Source organism: Arvicanthis niloticus, chromosome 1 (assembly GCF_011762505.2).
Source record: "Arvicanthis niloticus isolate mArvNil1 chromosome 1, mArvNil1.pat.X, whole genome shotgun sequence".
NCBI classification, from domain to species: domain Eukaryota; kingdom Metazoa; phylum Chordata; class Mammalia; order Rodentia; family Muridae; genus Arvicanthis; species Arvicanthis niloticus.
Window position 1 is genome coordinate 114,815,012 of NC_047658.1, and position 19,550 is coordinate 114,834,561.

Here is a 19,550-nt window from a genome sequence, read left to right on the forward strand (position 1 = left end):
AGATCCCCTGGAACAGAATTGAGATGGCTGTTAGTTGATATATAGGGTACTAGGCCCTTGGAAAGAGTCTCCAGCACTCCTAACTGCTGAGCTGTCTCTGCAGTCCTTCCTCTACTTAGTTCTAAAGGCTTCTTTGGGCATTACAGTTGGTTTTCCTTCGACTTTTACAGGTCTGCAGATGTAATCTGGGAGTTGTATGTGCTAGGCAAGAGCTCTACCACTGAACTGTATTTTCAGACCCTTGTTCTTTCTCTGCTGACTTGTACCATCCACCATACTTGAGTTTCTTGTCTTTGTAGACTCTCAATTCCTAATTACCCCAAATCTTGTTCTCTACATGTGTACATGCAGACTTTCTATATCATTTAAGGAGATATATTTATGTCTTATGAGTATGGGGATTTTGTCCGAATGTAAGTGTGTGCACCATATGCACACAGTACCTGTGAGGCCAGAAAAGGGTTTTGGGTTGGTTTCCTGAGGCTGAAGTTACAGAGGGTTGTGAGTCATTATGTGGGTTCAGGAATCAAACCTGGGACTCTGGAAGAGTAGCCAGTGAGTGGTCTCATCTGCCAAACTACACACTCTAATTACTAAGCATTGTTTCCCCTACTGGGTTGAAATAACCTGCTTTGTGAGAATCCTATCTATCCCCACTTCTATTATGTTGTGCTAATCTATTTTTCTGGCAAGAAAATTTTGTTTCATTACTCTTATGTTTATTTTATAAGAAGGTATGTTTGGCCTCAGTTTTATTTACAAGTTTCCTACCATTTTCATGGGTATGTAATTTTAAAGTAACTTAATCAAATTCCCACATTGAGATTTTGATGGAAGTGCACACTTGTAGACTTTTGTTTTGTTTTTCGAGACAGGGTTTCTCTGTGTAGCCCTGGCTGTCCTGGAACTCACTGTAGACCAGGCTGGCCTCAAACTCAGAAATTCTCCTGCCTCTGCCTCCCAAGTGCTGGGATTAAAGGCGTGCGCCACCACTGCCCGGCAAAAATAAAATCTTTTAAACACACACACCAACTACCCTATTTTAGAGCCATTCCATAACACTATTTTTCAGAGAAAACAGGAAGTTCGTCTCTACCTGCGGCGTCGACGTATCCAGTTCCTCAGCTCGAACCCGCCCCTTCCCCGCGGTTCCTAGTTACCTCTAGCACAATGACTAACGTCACTTAGGGCTTCCGTTCAGGCCCCGCTGGTATAGGGGGCGGAGAGACCGCGTGCCCTCCCTACGCATGCGCACCTCCTGCTCTCTGCCTTCGTTCCGGCTTCTCCCAGCTTTCTCAATTCCCGAGCGGCTGGTTCCTGGGGGAGGGGAGTCGTTTCGGCCAATCCTGTGGCACTACCTCGCCGAGGAGCGCACTTCCATCAGCTTCAGCCAATGAGCTAGCCGTTCGCTCCACGTCATAGACTCTGCCCCATCCTATCTCCCCGCCACTCTGGCCTCAGAGCTCAGTCCGCGCAGTAACAAGAAGTGCGCGCTACGACACCTCCCAGCTCACCCGGCCCCGCCGCCATTTCGTCGCCTGGCCTAACGGTTCGGCCAATCCCGACGCGTATTGAAAAGAACTAGTGCTCCACCAATCGGAGGCCGCTGACTCCGACCTCACCTCGGGCCGGCCCAATCCAGGCCGCGGCCCCTCGGCCCCCAGCCCGCCCCCGCGGCGTCCTCTCTCCTCCCTCTTTGTGCGTCTGGCGCCGCCGCCCGCCGCCCGCCGCGTGAGAGGACGGGCTCCCCGCGCTCTTCGGCAGCGTAGTCGGGTCCCCTCCCCCCAACCCCCCGGAAGGTTCGTGAAGGAGAAGCCGCCGCGGAGGACGAGGAGCCGCTGGTGTCGGTCCCCTGGGGCGCCATGGCGACCGGAGCGAACGCCACGCCGCTGGGTAAGCTCGGCCTGCCAGGCCTTTCCCCACTTCCTGGGCCCAAAGGCAGCTTCGAGCCGAGCCTGTTGGCGCTCGGACGGCCGCCGCCGGTGGGATCGCTGGGGGCCCTAACCACGGCCTTGTCCTTAGCGGCGGTACTGCCGCCGCCGCCCCCAGCCTTGTACCCGCCACAGCAGCCGCCCCCGCGCCGCCGCTCTTTCAGCGAGGGTCGCCTCCGCGCCAGGACCAGCAGCCGGGCCAGCCCGGTGGCGGCGGAGGTGAGTCGGGCCGATAGAGCGCGAGAGGCGTCGGGCGGACCTGACTGGACCGGCCGACGGAGGGGCACGCCACCGCGGTTGTACGCGGCAAGGACGCGCGCGCGTGCACGGGAGGCCCGGGCGAACGCGCCACAGGGAACGCGCGGCCTGGTTTGGGAGGCTTCGAGTGCGCAAGCGCATCATGAGGGGTAGAAGGGCGGGAGGAAGCATTCTTTGCGCAGACGCAGTGAGGCGTTCAGGCTTTGTGGCGCAATTCTGATAGTTTTTGAAGAGGCCACCTGTTGCCCCCTGAGCTCCTGGTATAGAGGACAGGAGAGTCAGGTCCACGTAACAATGTGGTGTGAGTGGCTCCCATAATGGTTTTTAGGAGCCTGAAAGGGGAGCCTAGTTCCGTGACAAGAATATCTCCTTTCAGAATGAGGGGAGTTCGTAAGGCTACTAGTGATGTTTGAGTCTGATCGTTTATTAAGGCTGTTTGTCTCCTTTTGTTTTCTAGAAGGTTCTCAGAGTGACCAGCTTTCCCCGTGCTGTTTTAAAAGGCTTTTTCTCTGGGCCTGTAATCTGAGAAGTAGAAAACCTTGTGTGGTAAATGTAGGGAAGATTGTAATAAATCAGTTCTGGTTAAGTGGCCACTGGTCAGGAAAACTGCTGATCTTTCCACGTGTGAAGATGGTCATATTGAAGGATGGGATGTTTTCCACAGTAATGTGTAGCAGGAGATATGTGTTCTCTTGGAGCTTGACTTCCAATGTTTTGTGGGCCTCATTCCATCTTGTCTTTTCTGCCCTCTGAGGCATTCAGAATTGATAATACTTATCTGCTTAACACTTTCTGGGCTTCTATGAATTAAGACTTGAAAGCAAGGGCATGGTGACTCATGCTTTTAATCCTAGCACTCTGGAGGCAGAGGCAGGTGGATCTCTCTTGAGTTTGAGGCCAGCCTGGTTTACATAGTTTTCGACAGCCAGGGTTCTGTAAAGGGACTTTTGTCTCAAAAAACAACCAAACAAAAGACCCGAAGAATTGGAGATATGCTTCAGTGCAAAGACTTTGATGTTGCCAACACCACAAAAGAAATTTGTTCCTTTTTACATTCTCTAGTTCTTTCAGAATAAAAGACCTAAATATGAACTGTTCCTTAGCTTCCTGACAGGAGGACCACAAACCTTTATAATGGTTGCTTGTTTTCTCTGACCTCTGAGATTTCTTTCCTTTTTAAATTTTAGGTGATTTCTGTTTAGTCTTAATTATTATGAACTGCTTGTTGGTAGTCACTCTTCTGGTTCATATTTCCACCTGATGGACTATGTCTGTCTTTAGATTTCCCAAGTAAGAAGAGAAAGAGGAGCCGATGGAACCAAGACACAATGGAACAGAAGACAGTGATTCCAGGCATGCCTACAGTTATCCCCCCTGGACTGACTCGGGAACAAGAAAGAGCTTATATAGGTAAATACACGTTCTGTATCCAGGTGCATCTTCAGATTGTTGCTGCTTATTCTGAGTGACAAACGTGTTGAAAATCTTGAGATTTTAGTCTTGGGAACAAGGTGTGATGAGCTTTCATAGCCGTGTAAACCGTGATTTGCTTGGCTAGTCCTGCATTCGTAGTTTCTTGTTTGGGCCTGCTCTTAGCAGCAAGTAGGCCTTAGCTCAGCAGCCCACTTCTCAGCTGCTGCTCTTGCTCATTGATGAGGTGGATGTTATCTGCCTCTCTGGACAGGCCCCAGTGGAGAACACTGCAGGTATTGTAAACCACTTGCTTTTTTGTAGCATGGCCTTTCACCATAATGTCGTGATTCCCTTTCCCTAAAATTGTGGTTTTGTTTTTTATAGGTACAAAATAGTTTAAGCAAAAAGTGGCTTGGAAAGTATATACAATTACCCATTTTGTTGAATTTAATCCTTCCCTTCAGTATCCTTTCTTGTTTGGTCTTTAGAGAGCTGTCTTTAAAAGAAGGCTCTTGTAATTTACCACTAAAGGACTCTGCTGGGAAGGGTTTACTGTTTGATTTGAAATGAAGTGGTGGCAGAATTTTAAAAATTAGGTTACTGTCCACAGTAGAATTGAAGTTAAACCTAAAAATTACTTAAAATCCAAGGTCATAAATGGAAGTTTTATATCTGTCATGCTGTCTCCAAAAGTGCACTTGATGAACATTTCCACTAACCAAGTAAACATCCTCTTTGGGCCAGAAACCGCGTGGGTCCATGAAGCTGTGGCCCTCTCAGATGGCTTCAAGGCTGATGTGGTCTAAATCTGGAGGGTCTTCATTTCCTGGTGTTTAGATTGCTGAGGATTTTGAGGCATTGGAATTGTCTGCTTCTCACAGTACTACTAATACTACTTTTTCCTGCTGTTCACTCTTAAGCCTTAGGTGTCATTAGCCCAGTGTTGGACCTTATAGCCTTGTAAAATGTCCTTAGTGCTCTCTCAGCCCAAGAACACAGTCTGAGAAAGTTAATACTTTAAACTCTCTCTCTCTCTCTCTCTCTCTCTCTCTCTCTCTCTCCCTCCCTCCCTCCCTCCCTCCCTCCCTCCCTCCCTCCCTCCCTCCCTCTCCCTCTAGAGGTCTAGTTAATGCATTATGCCCTTAGAGACTATTTACATCTTTTATTGAAGTGGATAGACTCAGAGTTGGAAGCTAGCATGCCTTTTTACTTCAAGGGAGGTGGCAGTCTTTTCTGGTTTATTTTTCAGTGCTGGATGTTATTCAAGTTAGGTCCCACGGTTAGAGGCTGCCCTATGGTATTTTTACATTAAGTTTCTGAGTTTAATGTCTGCCTGCATTCCTAGAACTTGTTGGAGTAAAGATCTTGGGGAGCAGTAGTGTCTCCATGGTGCACTTGCTTTATCTGGAGATCCTTAGTATCCTCTTCGCTATCAATTTTTTTTAAATCAGTATTTCAGCATGGAGATGATGTATAGTATAGTCCTGTGAAACATGCTTTAATACAGATAATTTGAATTTTCTGTATTTAAGTTAGGTATTAAACCTAATTGTAGGTAAACTGTGTTGTTACTGCCTTCTTGGAGACCTGGAGCATGATAAAGATACAGGAGAAGCAGTAACGCTACATTGAGGAAGCTACTCTAGGTTTGCTATCTTACTGCTTGCTGTGTTGTATTTTGCCTGAGTTACTGGCAGCTTTTAGTGAATCTCTCATCTCTCTTTTAAACCTGGGGCCACATACATTCTCTTTGACCCTCACTTAGCATCTACACACCTTCCTAGAACATCAGTAGCTGGTCTGAAAATAAACTTATAGGTGGTAAAGTCATGTACACCTTATAGGTGGTAAAGTCATGTACACCTTTAACCCCGTCAGTCATTGAGGCAGAAGCAGGTGATTTCTGGATTCTAGGCCAGCCTAGTCTGCACAGTGTGTTTCCAGGACAGCCAGGGCTATGTTTTTGAAACCCTATCTGAAAAAAGGAAAAAAAGAAAAGTTTACAGCACCTTACTTAGGCCCAATGGGTTATGAAGAAAGGTATATGGTTTGTTCAATTTGAATAAAAGGTGCAGGTATTGGGGGGGCCTCTCTTTAGTACAGATCTGGTTGTACAGAAGGTATACACACAAATCTGTTAAGATGTTAAATTGGTTATTAAATGTCTTGCTTAAAGAGTTTTAAACCTGGTCTTAATGAAAATGATCTTTGCTCAACTGCTATTTTTGTTGTCCCATGTTAATTGAGTAATTTCGGGCTGTGTTTAATATTTATTAAAGAAATAGAAACTTAAGTTTTGCCCTGGGTTTGGTGGGAAGCAGGTACTGGTGATATCTTAAATGCTGTTGGTTCAGGGTACCAATTGTAAGCAAGTGTTGGTGGGGAAGGGAGAGGTGAATACCTCCTGATAATTGTAAGCTGTAGTGAACAGTCGTAACTGCTAACCCCTCTTCCAACAAACTGTTTGCTTCCTTAAGTGATAACCATTTTGAAGTGGAAATTAACTGTAGATGTAAATGGACTCCTGCACTAGGTGGTTGGGGGTTTTTGCCTCAGTGTGTCACTGATCAGTCGTCCCTTTCAAAGTCTCCGAGTTCTTCATGCTTGTTATTGAGATTTGAGATGTTTTTTGGTAACATTGTCTTTTTTCCATCCTTTTTTTCTTTCCTAACCTGGTTTCTTCCAGTGCAACTACAGATAGAAGACCTGACTCGTAAACTGCGCACAGGAGACCTGGGCATCCCCCCTAACCCTGAGGACAGGTTGGGAAACAGTTTTAACCAGCTGACAGTAACGCTTTTACCTTTTTTCTCAATATGTTTTTACTGGTGGCAACATATTGTCAGTTCAATAAAATCCTAGTTAAGACGACTGGTATTCTGATCAGGATTTAATTAGCAGAATGTATGCTCAGTCAACAGTTAGAAAAGTTGGAATGAAACTTAATGGGAGAATAAGTTAAAGAAAATGGATAACTGGTTTCTAATTGGTAAGCATATAGATTTTAACCTGGTAATTTGCCCACCCCTAGGGACAGTGAGAGGTGGCCATTAACCTGCCTTTTCACTGGCTGCTTTGGCTGAAAGCACAGGGGGTAGTTTTTCTCATTGGGATATGTTGTGCAGGGATTTGAGAGTATTTTTAACCATCACTGAATTTAAGCAGGCCAAAGCTTGTTGAAGTTTTACCTGCTTGTGGTTTTGAGATTGTTTTAAAATCAGGAGATTTCTAACCAACTTCCTTCATTGCCAGTTAATTTTCAGCCGTGGCCATTGCCTGCGGGTTTTGGGAAGGGAAGGCAAACAACCAATCCCCTAAATTATTACTTTTTCCTTTTTAAAAGGGAGTATGGGCCTCAAACAGCTGTGGTCATGTCATTTCAGTAGTTTCTCTCACCTCTGAAAAGTTAAAATTTATGTGAGAGAGGAATATTTTAAGTGGAATTTTATTGGCTCAATAGGTCTTTGAACAGCTAAAGTCTGGTCATTTAATAGACAATAAGCTTCCACTGAAATCTTAGTGCATGTAGCATAGTTGAAAAGATTGCTTTGAAGGTGTTTCTGGCTTTTGTTATCCTGGTCACACGCAGTTCTACTGCCCCTTATCATGAAACAAATGAACTTAATGATTTCTCCATTATTGACTTTCTTTTGCTTATCAAGTTTGTTATATTTTTACATACAGATTTTGGTTGGAAATTTTATATTTCTTTTTTGATTTGAAGATTTTTATTTTTTAGTTTTTTAAGATTGACATTATAGATTATAGACCACAACTGTTTAGTGCCTTTTTGGCCTTTTCCCCTTTAATGGTATGTCTACAGGTTACCAGGCAATTCCTCCAAAGGTTGAGTTTTTAACAAACCTTGTTTGCTTCCTGGAAAACTGGGATTAGAGTGCAGTTGATGTCTCTGATGCCTCTTCTAGGTGAAGAAGTCCGGCCAGTCTAACCTCTAGATTGCTAGCTTTTGCTTTTCACTTCCACAGTTTGGGAAGAGGTTAAATGGTTATGAAGCCTTTAAAAGGCCAGTTTGGTTCTTGTACAATTTGGTAATCAGCCAGAAACACTGGATTCTAGATAGCAGAGGGGTGGGTGTGCTAGAAATGAGTAAAACAGAGCAGGGTTTTCCTTCCTGTATATACTCAATTTTGAAAGAGGCCCTAATGCCTGATTGCTTTTGCTTTTTAAGCCCAGGTTGGAGGGAAATACATGAGTTTCTTAATAAGATGATTTCTTAAGGTGTACTTCAAAATTAAGCCACTTTATGCTATTTTGATGTTGCTTAACTTGCACAGTTAAAATGTTTAAAAATCTGTTGTAGATTTAAATGTGTAAGATGACAGTCTAATGAGTTGGGGACATTTGTTTGTGTTCACTATGACTGGATTGTGCTAACAGTTCATACAGATACTAGAATCGGAGGTGTCATTTAGCCGTCATTAGCCACGAGCAAACCTGACCTTTTATTCCATCGTGTGTGTAACCTGGTATGACATGGTTCCCTTTAGGCTGAAGACAGTGGGAGCAGCCGAGTTCAGTTCTTGCTCTGCAACTAGGCACAGTTCTCTCAACTAAACCAAGGGTGTAGGAGTCTGGACTCTTTTCAGGATGTTTTTTAAAATAACCTGATCCACATGGTCTCTTCCCTTCTTGCAGCTGCTACTAAATTTTCATACAGAGTATCAAATCAAGCCTATGTCCTTTTTGTACTCTTAACTCAGTTCTAGGAGTGTAACTTCTCTTTTTTTGTTACCGCAAAAGTCTAGCTGTGGTAAACTGACCATTTTATCATTACTATATATACATACTTTTTTAAATTTTTGCTTGTAACATCAGCATTTTACTCCTTAAAAATGAGAGAAGTTTCTGCTTTCTGGACTTGTAAACTCTGGTGGAGAACTGTGGCTCCCCCTTGCTGTTGGCAGGTTCAGACCCTAGACAAGTGTTTGACCAAATCTGCATTTGCAGCCTCTTGGCAGAGGCTGTGTTAGCACTTTAACGGTTTTCTCTACTCAGACTCCCCACCTCGAACAACCAGCCAGGCCATTGAAGGAAAAGCAGAGACGAAGCCTTGCACCATTTCTCTCCATTGTGGGGCCCAAGTAGCTACAGTAGCTTGAGTCCCAGCTGCTTTGGGTGAACAAGCCTGTGTTCACTATGTGGCAGGGGGGGGGGTACAGATGCTCTTCCTGATAGGCACAGTTCACCTAAACTTGGGTTTCTGTGGTTCATCAAGTTGGTTATTACATATTTTTTCAAATGAAACAATCATTTGGCAAGGCTCCAGAGGATGATCCTGTTCTTGCCACTTGTGGTCCACAGGTTTCTATTTAATAGACACTTCCCTGGTCACTTAGAAGTAACAGCATTTTTCCCATTCTCACATGCACCCCAGTTTGCTTAACGTTAAGTCAGTTTCCATCTTCTCATTCCACACGATCTTGAATAGCACACGTTATGGTCGGTTCCTCCGAAGAGTATTGTTAGGATCTGAGAGGCAGAGGGGCTGGGGAGACTTGTTATAGTCCATGTGGGAGCAAGGTGAGTGGGGATCAGCAGTAATGGGGATCTGTCTCCCACAGGTCCCCTTCCCCTGAGCCCATCTACAACAGCGAGGGGAAGCGTCTTAACACTCGAGAATTCCGTACCCGCAAAAAGCTTGAAGAGGAGCGGCACACCCTCATTACAGAGATGGTTGCTCTCAACCCAGACTTTAAGCCACCTGCAGATTACAAGTAAGCAGAAGACATATTACAAGGGCACGGTGAGATCATATGTGACCTTCTGGGACAATTCTGGTGTACTACTCACCTTTTGGGCCAATTATCCTTAATTCTTACATAATAATATGCTCTCTTGATTAGTTTAAAAAAAAAAAAAAGAGCTTGGGTTATGTGTGCCACCTCCCAGAAATAGATGGTGATGATCTTTTCTTCCTTAGGCCTCCAGCAACACGTGTGAGTGATAAAGTAATGATCCCCCAAGACGAGTATCCAGAAATCAATTTTGTGGGGCTCCTAATTGGGCCCAGGTGAGTAATTACTAGTCTGTGGCACCCAAAACTTTAGGGTTTTAGACTTTGATTGTGTTTAGGTTTTGTTGTTGAATTTGATGTGGCATTTGTTTTGGCTGAGTTATGTATGCTTAAACTTGATTTGTGTCAAACCTCTCCCCCCACCTTCTGTGGAGAAGTGAAATCCTGAGATGTTAATGGCTGACCTTACTGTATAACATAACAGAGTCCTTGGTTGGAGAATCCCATGCTCTGCATTTTGCAGTTTCCTACTAATGCCTACTCAGCCCAGCCTTTTAACTAAAATAGGAGTTTACACAGGTTGTGTAAAGTCTTTTTTTTTTCTTTTTTTCTTTTTTTCTTTTTTCTTTTTTTTTTTTTGCCTTTGATAGAGGGAACACCCTGAAGAACATTGAGAAGGAATGCAACGCCAAGATCATGATACGGGGGAAAGGATCAGTAAAAGAAGGGAAAGTTGGGCGTAAAGATGGTCAGATGTTGCCAGGGGAAGATGAACCTCTTCATGCTCTAGTCACTGCCAATACAATGGAGAATGTCAAAAAGGCAGTAGAACAGGTGTGTGGTGAGCCCGGGTGGACAGGAGGCCTCTTGCTGGAAATCTAGGTGATGGCCCAAGTACTTTGACAACTAACTGCTCCTGCATCTTAATAGATCAGAAACATCCTGAAGCAGGGTATTGAGACCCCAGAGGACCAGAATGACCTACGGAAAATGCAGCTTCGAGAGTTGGCTCGCTTGAATGGCACTCTTCGGGAAGATGATAATAGGTTAGTGATGATGTTGAGAAGGTTGCATAGAAACTGAAGAATCTTTTGAAGTGAGAAGGTAGTCTCTACGGGTGTTTTAATTGATTAATCCACCTCAACAGGATCTTAAGACCCTGGCAGAGCTCAGAGACACGCAGCATTACCAATACTACCGTGTGTACCAAGTGTGGAGGGGCTGGTCACATTGCTTCTGATTGCAAATTTCAGAGGTAAGGCCTAAGCTGTTGAAGTGGCTCTCCAGCAGCCTACTGGTGTTCAGGATCTTTCTTCTTACACTGACTCACCTCGTGCAGCAGAATAGCATCTGTTGTGGAAGTATCTGGGTGATGTGAGTTAAAACTCAAGAAGACTAGAAATGTGTAACACTTCCTGGTGTTGTCCAGAAATTTACACTCTGGCTATAAATGTTTCCATTGGGTGCATTAAACTTAATTGCTTAGGGTCTTTTTTCCATAAGGCCCTATACAAAAACTGGATACAGTTTTTCTAATAGCTTGAATTCTCTTCTCTCAAACAGGGAAGATACTGTAATTCATTGAATGTTTTGCCTGCATGTATATCTGTACTTTGTACATGCTTGGTTCCTGTGGATGTTAGAAGAGGGCTTTAGATCCCCTAGATCTGGAGTTAACAGATGGTTGAGCTGCCATGTGTGGGCATGGGGAATTGAACCTATATTCTTTGTAAGAACAGTAAGTGCTCTTCACTGCTGAGCCATTTCTTCAGCCCCATAGAGATAGGATTTGATAAAATGTAAGAGATGATCAGGGCTGGAGAGATGGCTCAGCAGTGAAGAGGAAGAGCACTGACTGCTTTTCCAAAGCTCCCGAGTTCAATCCCCAACAAGCACATGGTGGCTCACACCCATCTGTAATGGGATCTGATGCCCTCTTCTGGTGTGTCTGAGGACAGCTATTGTGTACTCATACATTAAATAAATACTTAGAGAGATGAGAGTCTTGTACAATAGTTGGTCGCTAGGATCTGTAATCATGGCCTCTGCTGTGGCTGGCAGTGGTAAAAATAGACACAGAATGGGCATAGGGTAACTATTTCCAGTAAAGGATTAGAAAAGGGGGTTATACTTGACTGAATTAGAGCTTTGTTGGGTATTTTCTTCTCCTTATTTTGTGTTTTTGGCCCTACTTTAGGCCTGGCGACCCTCAATCAGCTCAGGATAAAGCACGGATGGATAAAGAATATTTGTCCCTTATGGCTGAACTAGGGGAAGCTCCTGTCCCTGCATCTGTGGGCTCCACCTCTGGGCCTGCCACCACACCCCTGGCCAGTGCACCAAGACCTGCTGCTCCTGCCAGCAATCCACCACCACCGGTGAGCCCTGGGACAGTTCTCTGGTCTAGCTCCCCTATTTTCTGCAGAGATAGGGAGCTATGGCCAGGGGTTTGGGTTAAAGTTTAGAGGTGAATGTAGCTGGCAACATTGTTTTTCTGGGATGTCTGGCCTCTGGGGTCTCTCACTTTGGGAGGACCCTTTCCATGTGTTCTTGGTCCTCTGACATAGAAGAACAATGTTGCCACCAGGGGGAGCAGGCACGGACATTGGCAGGAAATGCTCTCATGTAGTCTCTCATGTCTACAACTCAGAGTCGCCCACCCTGGATGAATTCTGGTCCTTCAGAGAATCGGCCCTACCATGGCATGCATGGAGGTGGTCCTGGTGGTCCTGGAGGTGGCCCCCACAGCTTCCCACACCCATTACCCAGCCTGACAGGTGGGCATGGTGGACATCCCATGCAGCACAACCCAAATGGACCACCACCACCTTGGATGCAGCCACCACCACCACCGATGAACCAGGGACCCCACCCACCTGGGCACCATGGCCCTCCTCCAATGGGTAAGTAAGTGTCAGACCAGAAACCTTGGGGTTTGGGAGGGGAAAGTAGGTTCACACCAAGTAGCTCTGAGCTGCAAACAGTGCTGATTGGCTAGCCAGTACTCTGAATCTTGCTGAGGTCTAGGCTCATGGAGGATCTGTGCAGGGAGACCCATGAACTTTTGGGAGGCTAATGACTCAGAAAGCTGAGACAGCCATTGGGGTTGTCTTTTCTGGCCAGTTCAAATGTCCTGCTAAGTCCCTGCTCTTTCCTTCCATCAAGATCAGTACCTGGGAAGTACGCCTGTGGGCTCTGGGGTCTATCGCCTGCATCAAGGAAAAGGTAATGCTACTTACTTGGGATCTCTGTCTAGGGCAGGGAGCAGATGGGGCTTCTAGCCCAGGACCCTGATCTCTAAAGCCCACGACCCTGGTCTTTTTTTTTATCTGCAGGTATGATGCCGCCGCCGCCTATGGGCATGATGCCGCCGCCTCCGCCGCCTCCCAGTGGGCAGCCCCCGCCTCCTCCCTCTGGTCCTCTTCCTCCATGGCAGCAGCAGCAGCAGCAGCCTCCGCCACCCCCTCCGCCCAGCAGCAGTATGGCTTCCAGCACCCCCTTGCCATGGCAGCAAAGTGAGTGGAATATTTTGGGCTTGTGGGGGTGGGTGGGATGTGGGTTGGGGCTGAGAGGAACAAGAACCTCATAATTTCACATGGGCTGGAGACACCTTCAGTGAGGAGACTCTGGTCTCAGCAAGAACAGTGGGGTTGAAAGCCAGGCTGCCTGGCCCAAAGGAATGTCTTGGGGAGGAGAGCTGATGTTTGGTGTGGTTGTGTTTGGGAGAGACTTGGGAGGTCTGGAGGGGAGCTTGCTGTTGTAGATAGAGCACTAGAGGTCCAGGCTAAGCTGCTGAATGAGCTGCTGGTTTGGCCATGCTTTGTGAGCGGAGTCAAGAGTGGGATGGTGCATGCATGTTCTAGAGGGGGTTGTGATTGGGCCTGAGAGACTGCAGAAATAAGGGAAGGGGGGTGGTGGGGAGAGAGCAGCTGTGGGCTACAGCTGTGGGCTAGAGGTTGAATGTGCCGTTCGGTGGTGGCGGCGGCTGGGCGGAGGGATGTCAGAGCCGGTACTTGTGTCTGGAACTTTCCCCTTAGCCCCTCCAGGGGCGTTGGTGACAAAGGGCTTACTTTGTTAAGCCCAGAGACCATGAGGCTGACCCCAGGGTAGTCCTGCCCACCCCTCCACTCCCATCACCAGGACAGCCCCGCCCGCCCGCCCCCCACCACCGTACAGCATGCCAAGCAAGGAGCAGGCGCCCCACATCCCCCCTGTCCCAAGGCAGCAGCCGCAGAGAGCCGCGGTGTACCCCCGCGCGTGTGACCTTGGGCTTCTTTACTACCCCAGATACGACGACTACCACCACGAGCGCTGGCACAGGGTCCATCCCGCCATGGCAACAGCAGCAGGCGGCTGCCGCAGCTTCTCCAGGAACCCCTCAGATGCAAGGCAACCCCACTATGGTGCCCCTGCCCCCCGGGGTCCAGCCGCCTCTGCCGCCCGGGGCCCCTCCCCCTCCGCCGCCTCCGCCACCTGGTTCCGCCGGCATGATGTATGCCCCGCCCCCTCCTCCTCCGCCTCCCATGGACCCTTCTAACTTTGTCACCATGATGGGCATGGGGGTGGCGGGCATGCCGCCCTTCGGGATGCCTCCAGCTCCCCCACCGCCTCCACCACAGAACTAGACTTGTTTTTTTAAGAAAATATATATTATATACATAGAGAGTTGGTCTCGTTTAAACACACGCCGAACCTCACCATATGGAGCCAGACATTGGGATGCACGCATGTGATTGTGTGTGCACGCATGTGTGTGTGTGCACGCACTGGGCTGGGCCAAGTGACTGGACTCGCTTGGGAATCGGGGCAGTTGGTAGTAGGGGCGCCAGCTTGGGCTCTCCTGGCGCCCTGTAGCATCGAGTGTCTTCTTTGTCTTCTTCTCTCCTCACCCAACTCCCTTTGCCTCTCCCCAAACCGGGCCGCCAGGATCCCTCCCCGCAGCAGCGATGGCCCGAGCCATGAGAGTGAGGACTTTCCGCGCCCATTGGTGACCCTTCCAGGCAGACAGCCTCAGCAGCGCCCCTGGTGGACAGGATGGTTCGGCAAAGCAGCCTGAGTTATTTTTGTGGACGGAATCGGAACACGCTGGCTCCATATCGTGAAATTTTTATTAATTTTTATCTTTTTTTCCTTTGTTATTTCCTTATCTTTTCCTTTCTTCAGACTCCGTCCAAGGAGATGCTCTCCCCGGTCTACTGCTGCAGATAGAATCCTTCCCCTTGTCTCCACTCCTCTCCTCCCAAGGGGAGAGGGGCAAATGGTTTAGGCACAGGCTTTGGCTATTAATGTCAGGCTTGGTGGTGGTGGTGGTGGTGGTGGTGGTAAGGGTGGTGAGGGTGGTAAGGGTCCTATGGTTCTAATTGTTGAAGGGCCTCAGCCACACTCAAAGCTAGGTGGTTTATCTTTGTCATCTTTTAAAGTCTTGATGATTCTGACATTACTCAGTATGGTTGATCTGGCAGTGGGATTCACATCTTTTTCCACTCCTGCCAGCAGTATGGGGCCTAAGCCACCAGAGGCCAGCCTGGAGGCTTTTCTATGCTCTGATCACCCAAGCTGCCTCAGAACCCATTTGCTTCTCTCCTTCCTGGAAAGCTTCCCTTTATGTTTTATTTTGACCCCAGACATCCAGATGTTTTGCAGTGTCTGGGGCTTGTGCCCCTTGTTCTTCGTTCTGCTTCTTTGCCCCTTCCCTCTTCATGGAGTGATTATGTTGACAATAATGTGTAATGCGCGTTCTTTTCACTGGTTTATCTACAGAAATTTCTCTGGGCCTTTTTTCTGTGTTTGATTCAACACTGCACTAAGGGGGGAATGTTCCATTGAATAAAAGAGCAGTGTGGTTTTCCGGGTCTGTTTCTTTTCTTTTAAAACCTCTTTTCCTAACCAACAGCACCAAGCTTCCCCTACCTACCTTGTTTTAATACCTGGCTCCTACCTCTTGTGTGTGAATGGCTTCAGCCCCTCACTTTTTCTAGTTTCTAGAAACTGTTTCTAGTCGATAGAACTGAGAAGCAGGCCCACTCCACATTTCAGAGGTCTTTGTCACTTTGACAGCCTTATTTGACAGCTTCGCCCCCCATATTTGATGAGCTCTAGTTAAAATTTGTGTCTACTAGCTGCCACCTGACTTAAGGACCTGGACCTGGGGAGTCATCAACACTAAAGGTCAGGCTAACTAATCCTGCTTGTCAGGCACAGAGCTGCTAAAATTAAAATTGCCAAGTGGCTTTTTTTCTTTCTCTGTTGGTGGCTCTCAGCCTGCCAGCACTGCAGGCCTAGGGGAGTGGTGGGGACAAAACATGGTGCCTTTGTGGTAAGTGGGCACCTCTACAAAGGGTCTTCTGCAGTTCTTACATTTAGGGTAGTAGGCAGTATGCTGTTGGCACCAGGAAAATGACCTTCTGTCTGTGTAAGCCACCTCTTTGGGCAGCTCATTCGGCGGTTGCTAGACAGAGCTGCCCTGCTCATCTGGTTTGTCTAGTAGCTTGCCTGCAGTTATTACTGTCCACCCTTGGGTTTCCTAAGCAAGTCCTAAACTATAGGTTTTTCCTTTTGTCCTTAACCTCATAGTGTGGGGGCAGGGCCCAGCTACCCTCTTCGACCTTGGCTTTACCTCATTGCTTCCCTCACAATCTTGGTTTCCCTGGTGGGCTCATTGGGCGGTTAATTAGCTCTTTGAAGCTCTGGAAGCGGCAAAGTGGCGCTGTGTGGGTTTTAGAAGTAAAATCAATAAATGACTTAACCATGGCTCAGCCGTCCTCTGGTGTTACCCCCTCCCTGTGCAGTGTGCTCTTACAGCCTCTCACCCAGCTGCCAGCCTTTGTTACAGTTTGCAAGAGCAAATTTGAAGACCCAGCTACAAGAAGCATCTATGCATAGTGTCAGTATTTAGGAGGTGGAACTAAGTCCATTTGGCCTATGGCATCTTAGGAAGGGAACACCTATTGTGTCAGGGTTATGCTTCTCTAGAACCGGTTTTTGATGTTGGCAGAAGAATCCCTACCCCTCAGACTTTGGCAAGGGACAGGCCAAATAGAAACAGCATGAGGTCTCTGTTTATTTCTGAGACTAAGACAAGTACTTTGCAGAAATTCAACATTAGTTCAAATAGGGAGGTCAGGTTTCTAATTAGAAACTTAGACATAACTCTAACTTAGTCTGTGCTGGATGTATTATCAGGGTTCTGGGAAATGAACTACCCATATCCCTGAGTAAAGAACGGTAAGAGACAGGTATGTTTGAGCCTGTGGGTCTTATGCCAAGATACAATGTGTAGAATAAGGGAGGGGGCGTGCCTGCTATGGAGACCACAGAAAGTCCCTGGATAAGGTTTGTGTCAAGCATGTGTAGCCCTTAGATTTTGCAGGGCTGTCCAGCCTTTGGTTTTGTAACATGATGTGGTCTGCGAGTGTGTTGGGCCATATTTACAGCTCTCTTGTTGGTTGCAGGTTGGATTAGAGGAGGTATGGGGGACTGAAGAGATGGCTCAGCCCTTAAGGACATTGGCTGCTCTTTCAGACAGAGGTCAGTTCCTAGCATTGTGCCTCACAAACATCTATCATGTGATCTGATGCCCTCTTCTGTATGCAGATGTACATGTAGATGGAGTACTCATAGATCGGGTAGTAGGGGGCTAGGTTGATAGAGGGAGGACAGGTCTGAGGACCTGTGCCGGAGAACATCAGGATGGGCTGAGTTGATGGACAAGGTATTTAGGAGCCATAGAGAGAATACAGATGTAGTTTATGTGGCTCTAGCATTTTGCCACAAATGGAGTGTGTATTGGTAATATGGGTAACAAGCTGTGGTCGGTGACTGAAGAAAAGCTCTGGCTACCTTAGCCCTCCAGGGGACAGTACAAGCCAAGCTAGCTTTAGAATGAAATGCAGTAGAAGCAGAGGCTGGAAACCAAGAAATGATGTTGAGCTGGGTGGTGACATTTGGGAAGCAGGCTGGTCTACACAGCAAAGTCCAGGACAGCCAAGGCTACACAGAGAAACCCTGTCTCAAAAAACAGAAGTGATGGTGATCTCAGAGCCTAACTACTAGGTCTAAGGCTGGGTAGATCCTTTGATTCTAGCACTTAAGGCAGTCAGGAGGCTGTTTGAATTTGAGGCCAGGTTGAAGTCTTAGGCCAACCGAGGCTGTTAATGAAACCCACCAAGTGTATTTGGTTAGCACAAATTAATAAGCTTTTATAAAAGAAAGTTGCCACAAAATTGGGTGGCATGGTTATGAGATAGAAATAAGGCAAACCCTCAAGAACTAATAAGTTCAGGTGTGAAAACGGTGCTGGGAGGTAGGAGACATGAGGATTCCTGCAGCTCCCTGGCCTACTGGGGTATAGTTTAGGGTCAGCCAGAACTATATAATGGAATCTGCCAAAAAACAAAACAAAAAAAAAAAAACTGATGGCCAGGCAGTAGTGGTGCACACCTTTAATCACAGCATTCAAGAGACAAGATTTCAAGATCCTGTATGAAATTGGCACATGCAGAGCTGGGCAGTGGTGGTGCACGCCTTTAATCTCAGCACTTAGGAGGCAGAGGCAGGTGGATTTCTGAGTTCGAGGCCAACCTGGTCTACAGAGTGAGTTCCAGGACAGCCAAGGCTAACAGAGAAACCCTGTCTGGAAAAGAAAGAAAGAAAGAAATTGGCACATGCAGGATAGATGGAGTTTGCTGGTTACTGCCAGTTTCAGTGTGACCTGTCCCAGGAACAGGGTGGGAAGTGATACAGCAGGACACTTCATCTCCAGCATGCACATAGAAGGGAGGAAGTGAGGAGAAAGCCTGTCTTGTAATGCTAAAAGGCACTCTGCAGGCTGATGGGAGAGGATTGTCATCACCAGTTGCAGCTGTGGACTCCTGCAACAGGGACAAGTCTCTTGGAAGTAATTAGCCACTTTGAAATTTGAGACCTCCACAGAAAGAAATTCACATATGGTACTGAAGCTTAGTTAAAGCTCATGATTAAGGAGGATATAGGTCCTACTTGGGAAGCAACCACTGTAATTTAGTGAAATGGTCTCATCAAATTGCCTTCTAAATAACTGTGGCTATAGATTAGTGTTAAGGTTAACTTGAGTTCACAGAGATCTGTATGGCCTGGAGTTCGAGGACTAAAGGTGTGTGCCACCATGCTTAGCAAGTGTGCTTCTGTGTATGTGTACATGTATGCCATGTGCAGCTGCCCAAGGCCCACAGAAAGGGGCATTGGGTCTTCTGGAGCTGCAATACAGGAGCTACTGACAAATTCTGGGACCCAAAGTTGGGTCCTCAAGATCAGCAAGTACAGCTTGGGCCATCTCTCCAGTCACAGAGGCTTCGTTTTGCATGGGAGGGAGGAAGCTGCAGATACTGAGGGTCAGTGACTTGAATGCTCAGTCATAAATGATACATTCATATTACCCCAGGGCTTAGAGAACGTGGTAGACTAGGGCACAGATAGGAGCCAGAGGATGGAGTGGGTATCCTGAGGTCTTCAGGCCATGATATAGATATGGCAGTCGAGTTCCCAGCAGCTGTGATTTCCTACATAAGATTGGTCTTGCCAACATCCTGTCATGAGGAAGGGGATGAGACTCACAAGGCCCCACTCCTCCCTGATAAATAGGTAGTTGGATAGTCGCTGAGGGAGGGAAGAGACATTTTCTGTAGTGGTGTAGGTACTGTTAAGATGCCCATGCTCCAGTAAAGACCTCTCTTTCCATGCTTCTGTGATCATGCAACCCTAATGCCCTAGTGGTCTTCACTACACACACACCAGAAGTGAGATCCATTAAGAAAGGTATAGGGAGTGAATGAATATGATCAAAATACATTATTATACATGCATTATGATGTAATGAAAGCCATTATACATAATGCTAATAAACATCTGAAAAATGAGAATTATGAAGGACTAAAATGTGGCTGGCAAGGTGATTCACTGTGTAAAACGCTAAAAAATGGAAGTCGAGCTGGAGATGTAGTCTTGCCTAATGCACACAAGGTCCTAGGCACTAAAAACTAGAGAAAAGTGTCCATGCTGTATTCCCACTCCATCTGTGTAAGCATCCATGTTTTCTTCCTGGCTGCTATATTTGATAACCTGGCTCCAGGAAGTGAGCAGGGCATTGTGCCCATGGTAGGGGCAGAGTTAGAGCTTAGCCTGAAAAGACATGAGTGGCTTGCAGGTTAGGCCACACA

At 46.9% G+C, this 19,550-nt stretch overlaps 1 protein-coding gene across 1 annotated transcript; it reads left to right on the plus strand.

Annotated features, from left to right (window-relative positions):
• Nucleotides 1-1,715: 1,715 nt before the first annotated feature.
• Nucleotides 1,716-14,018, plus strand: Sf1 (splicing factor 1). The gene is given in 14 exon segments (XM_076916085.1): nt 1,716-2,076; nt 2,079-2,150; nt 3,471-3,599; nt 6,289-6,364; nt 9,185-9,337; nt 9,544-9,633; nt 10,008-10,191; nt 10,288-10,403; nt 10,505-10,612; nt 11,555-11,735; nt 11,987-12,260; nt 12,523-12,582; nt 12,693-12,872; nt 13,645-14,018. Coding segments are annotated over 14 exon segments (2,175 nt in total). The 5' UTR covers nt 1,716-1,862; the 3' UTR covers nt 13,983-14,018.
• Nucleotides 14,019-19,550: the final 5,532 nt, after the last annotated feature.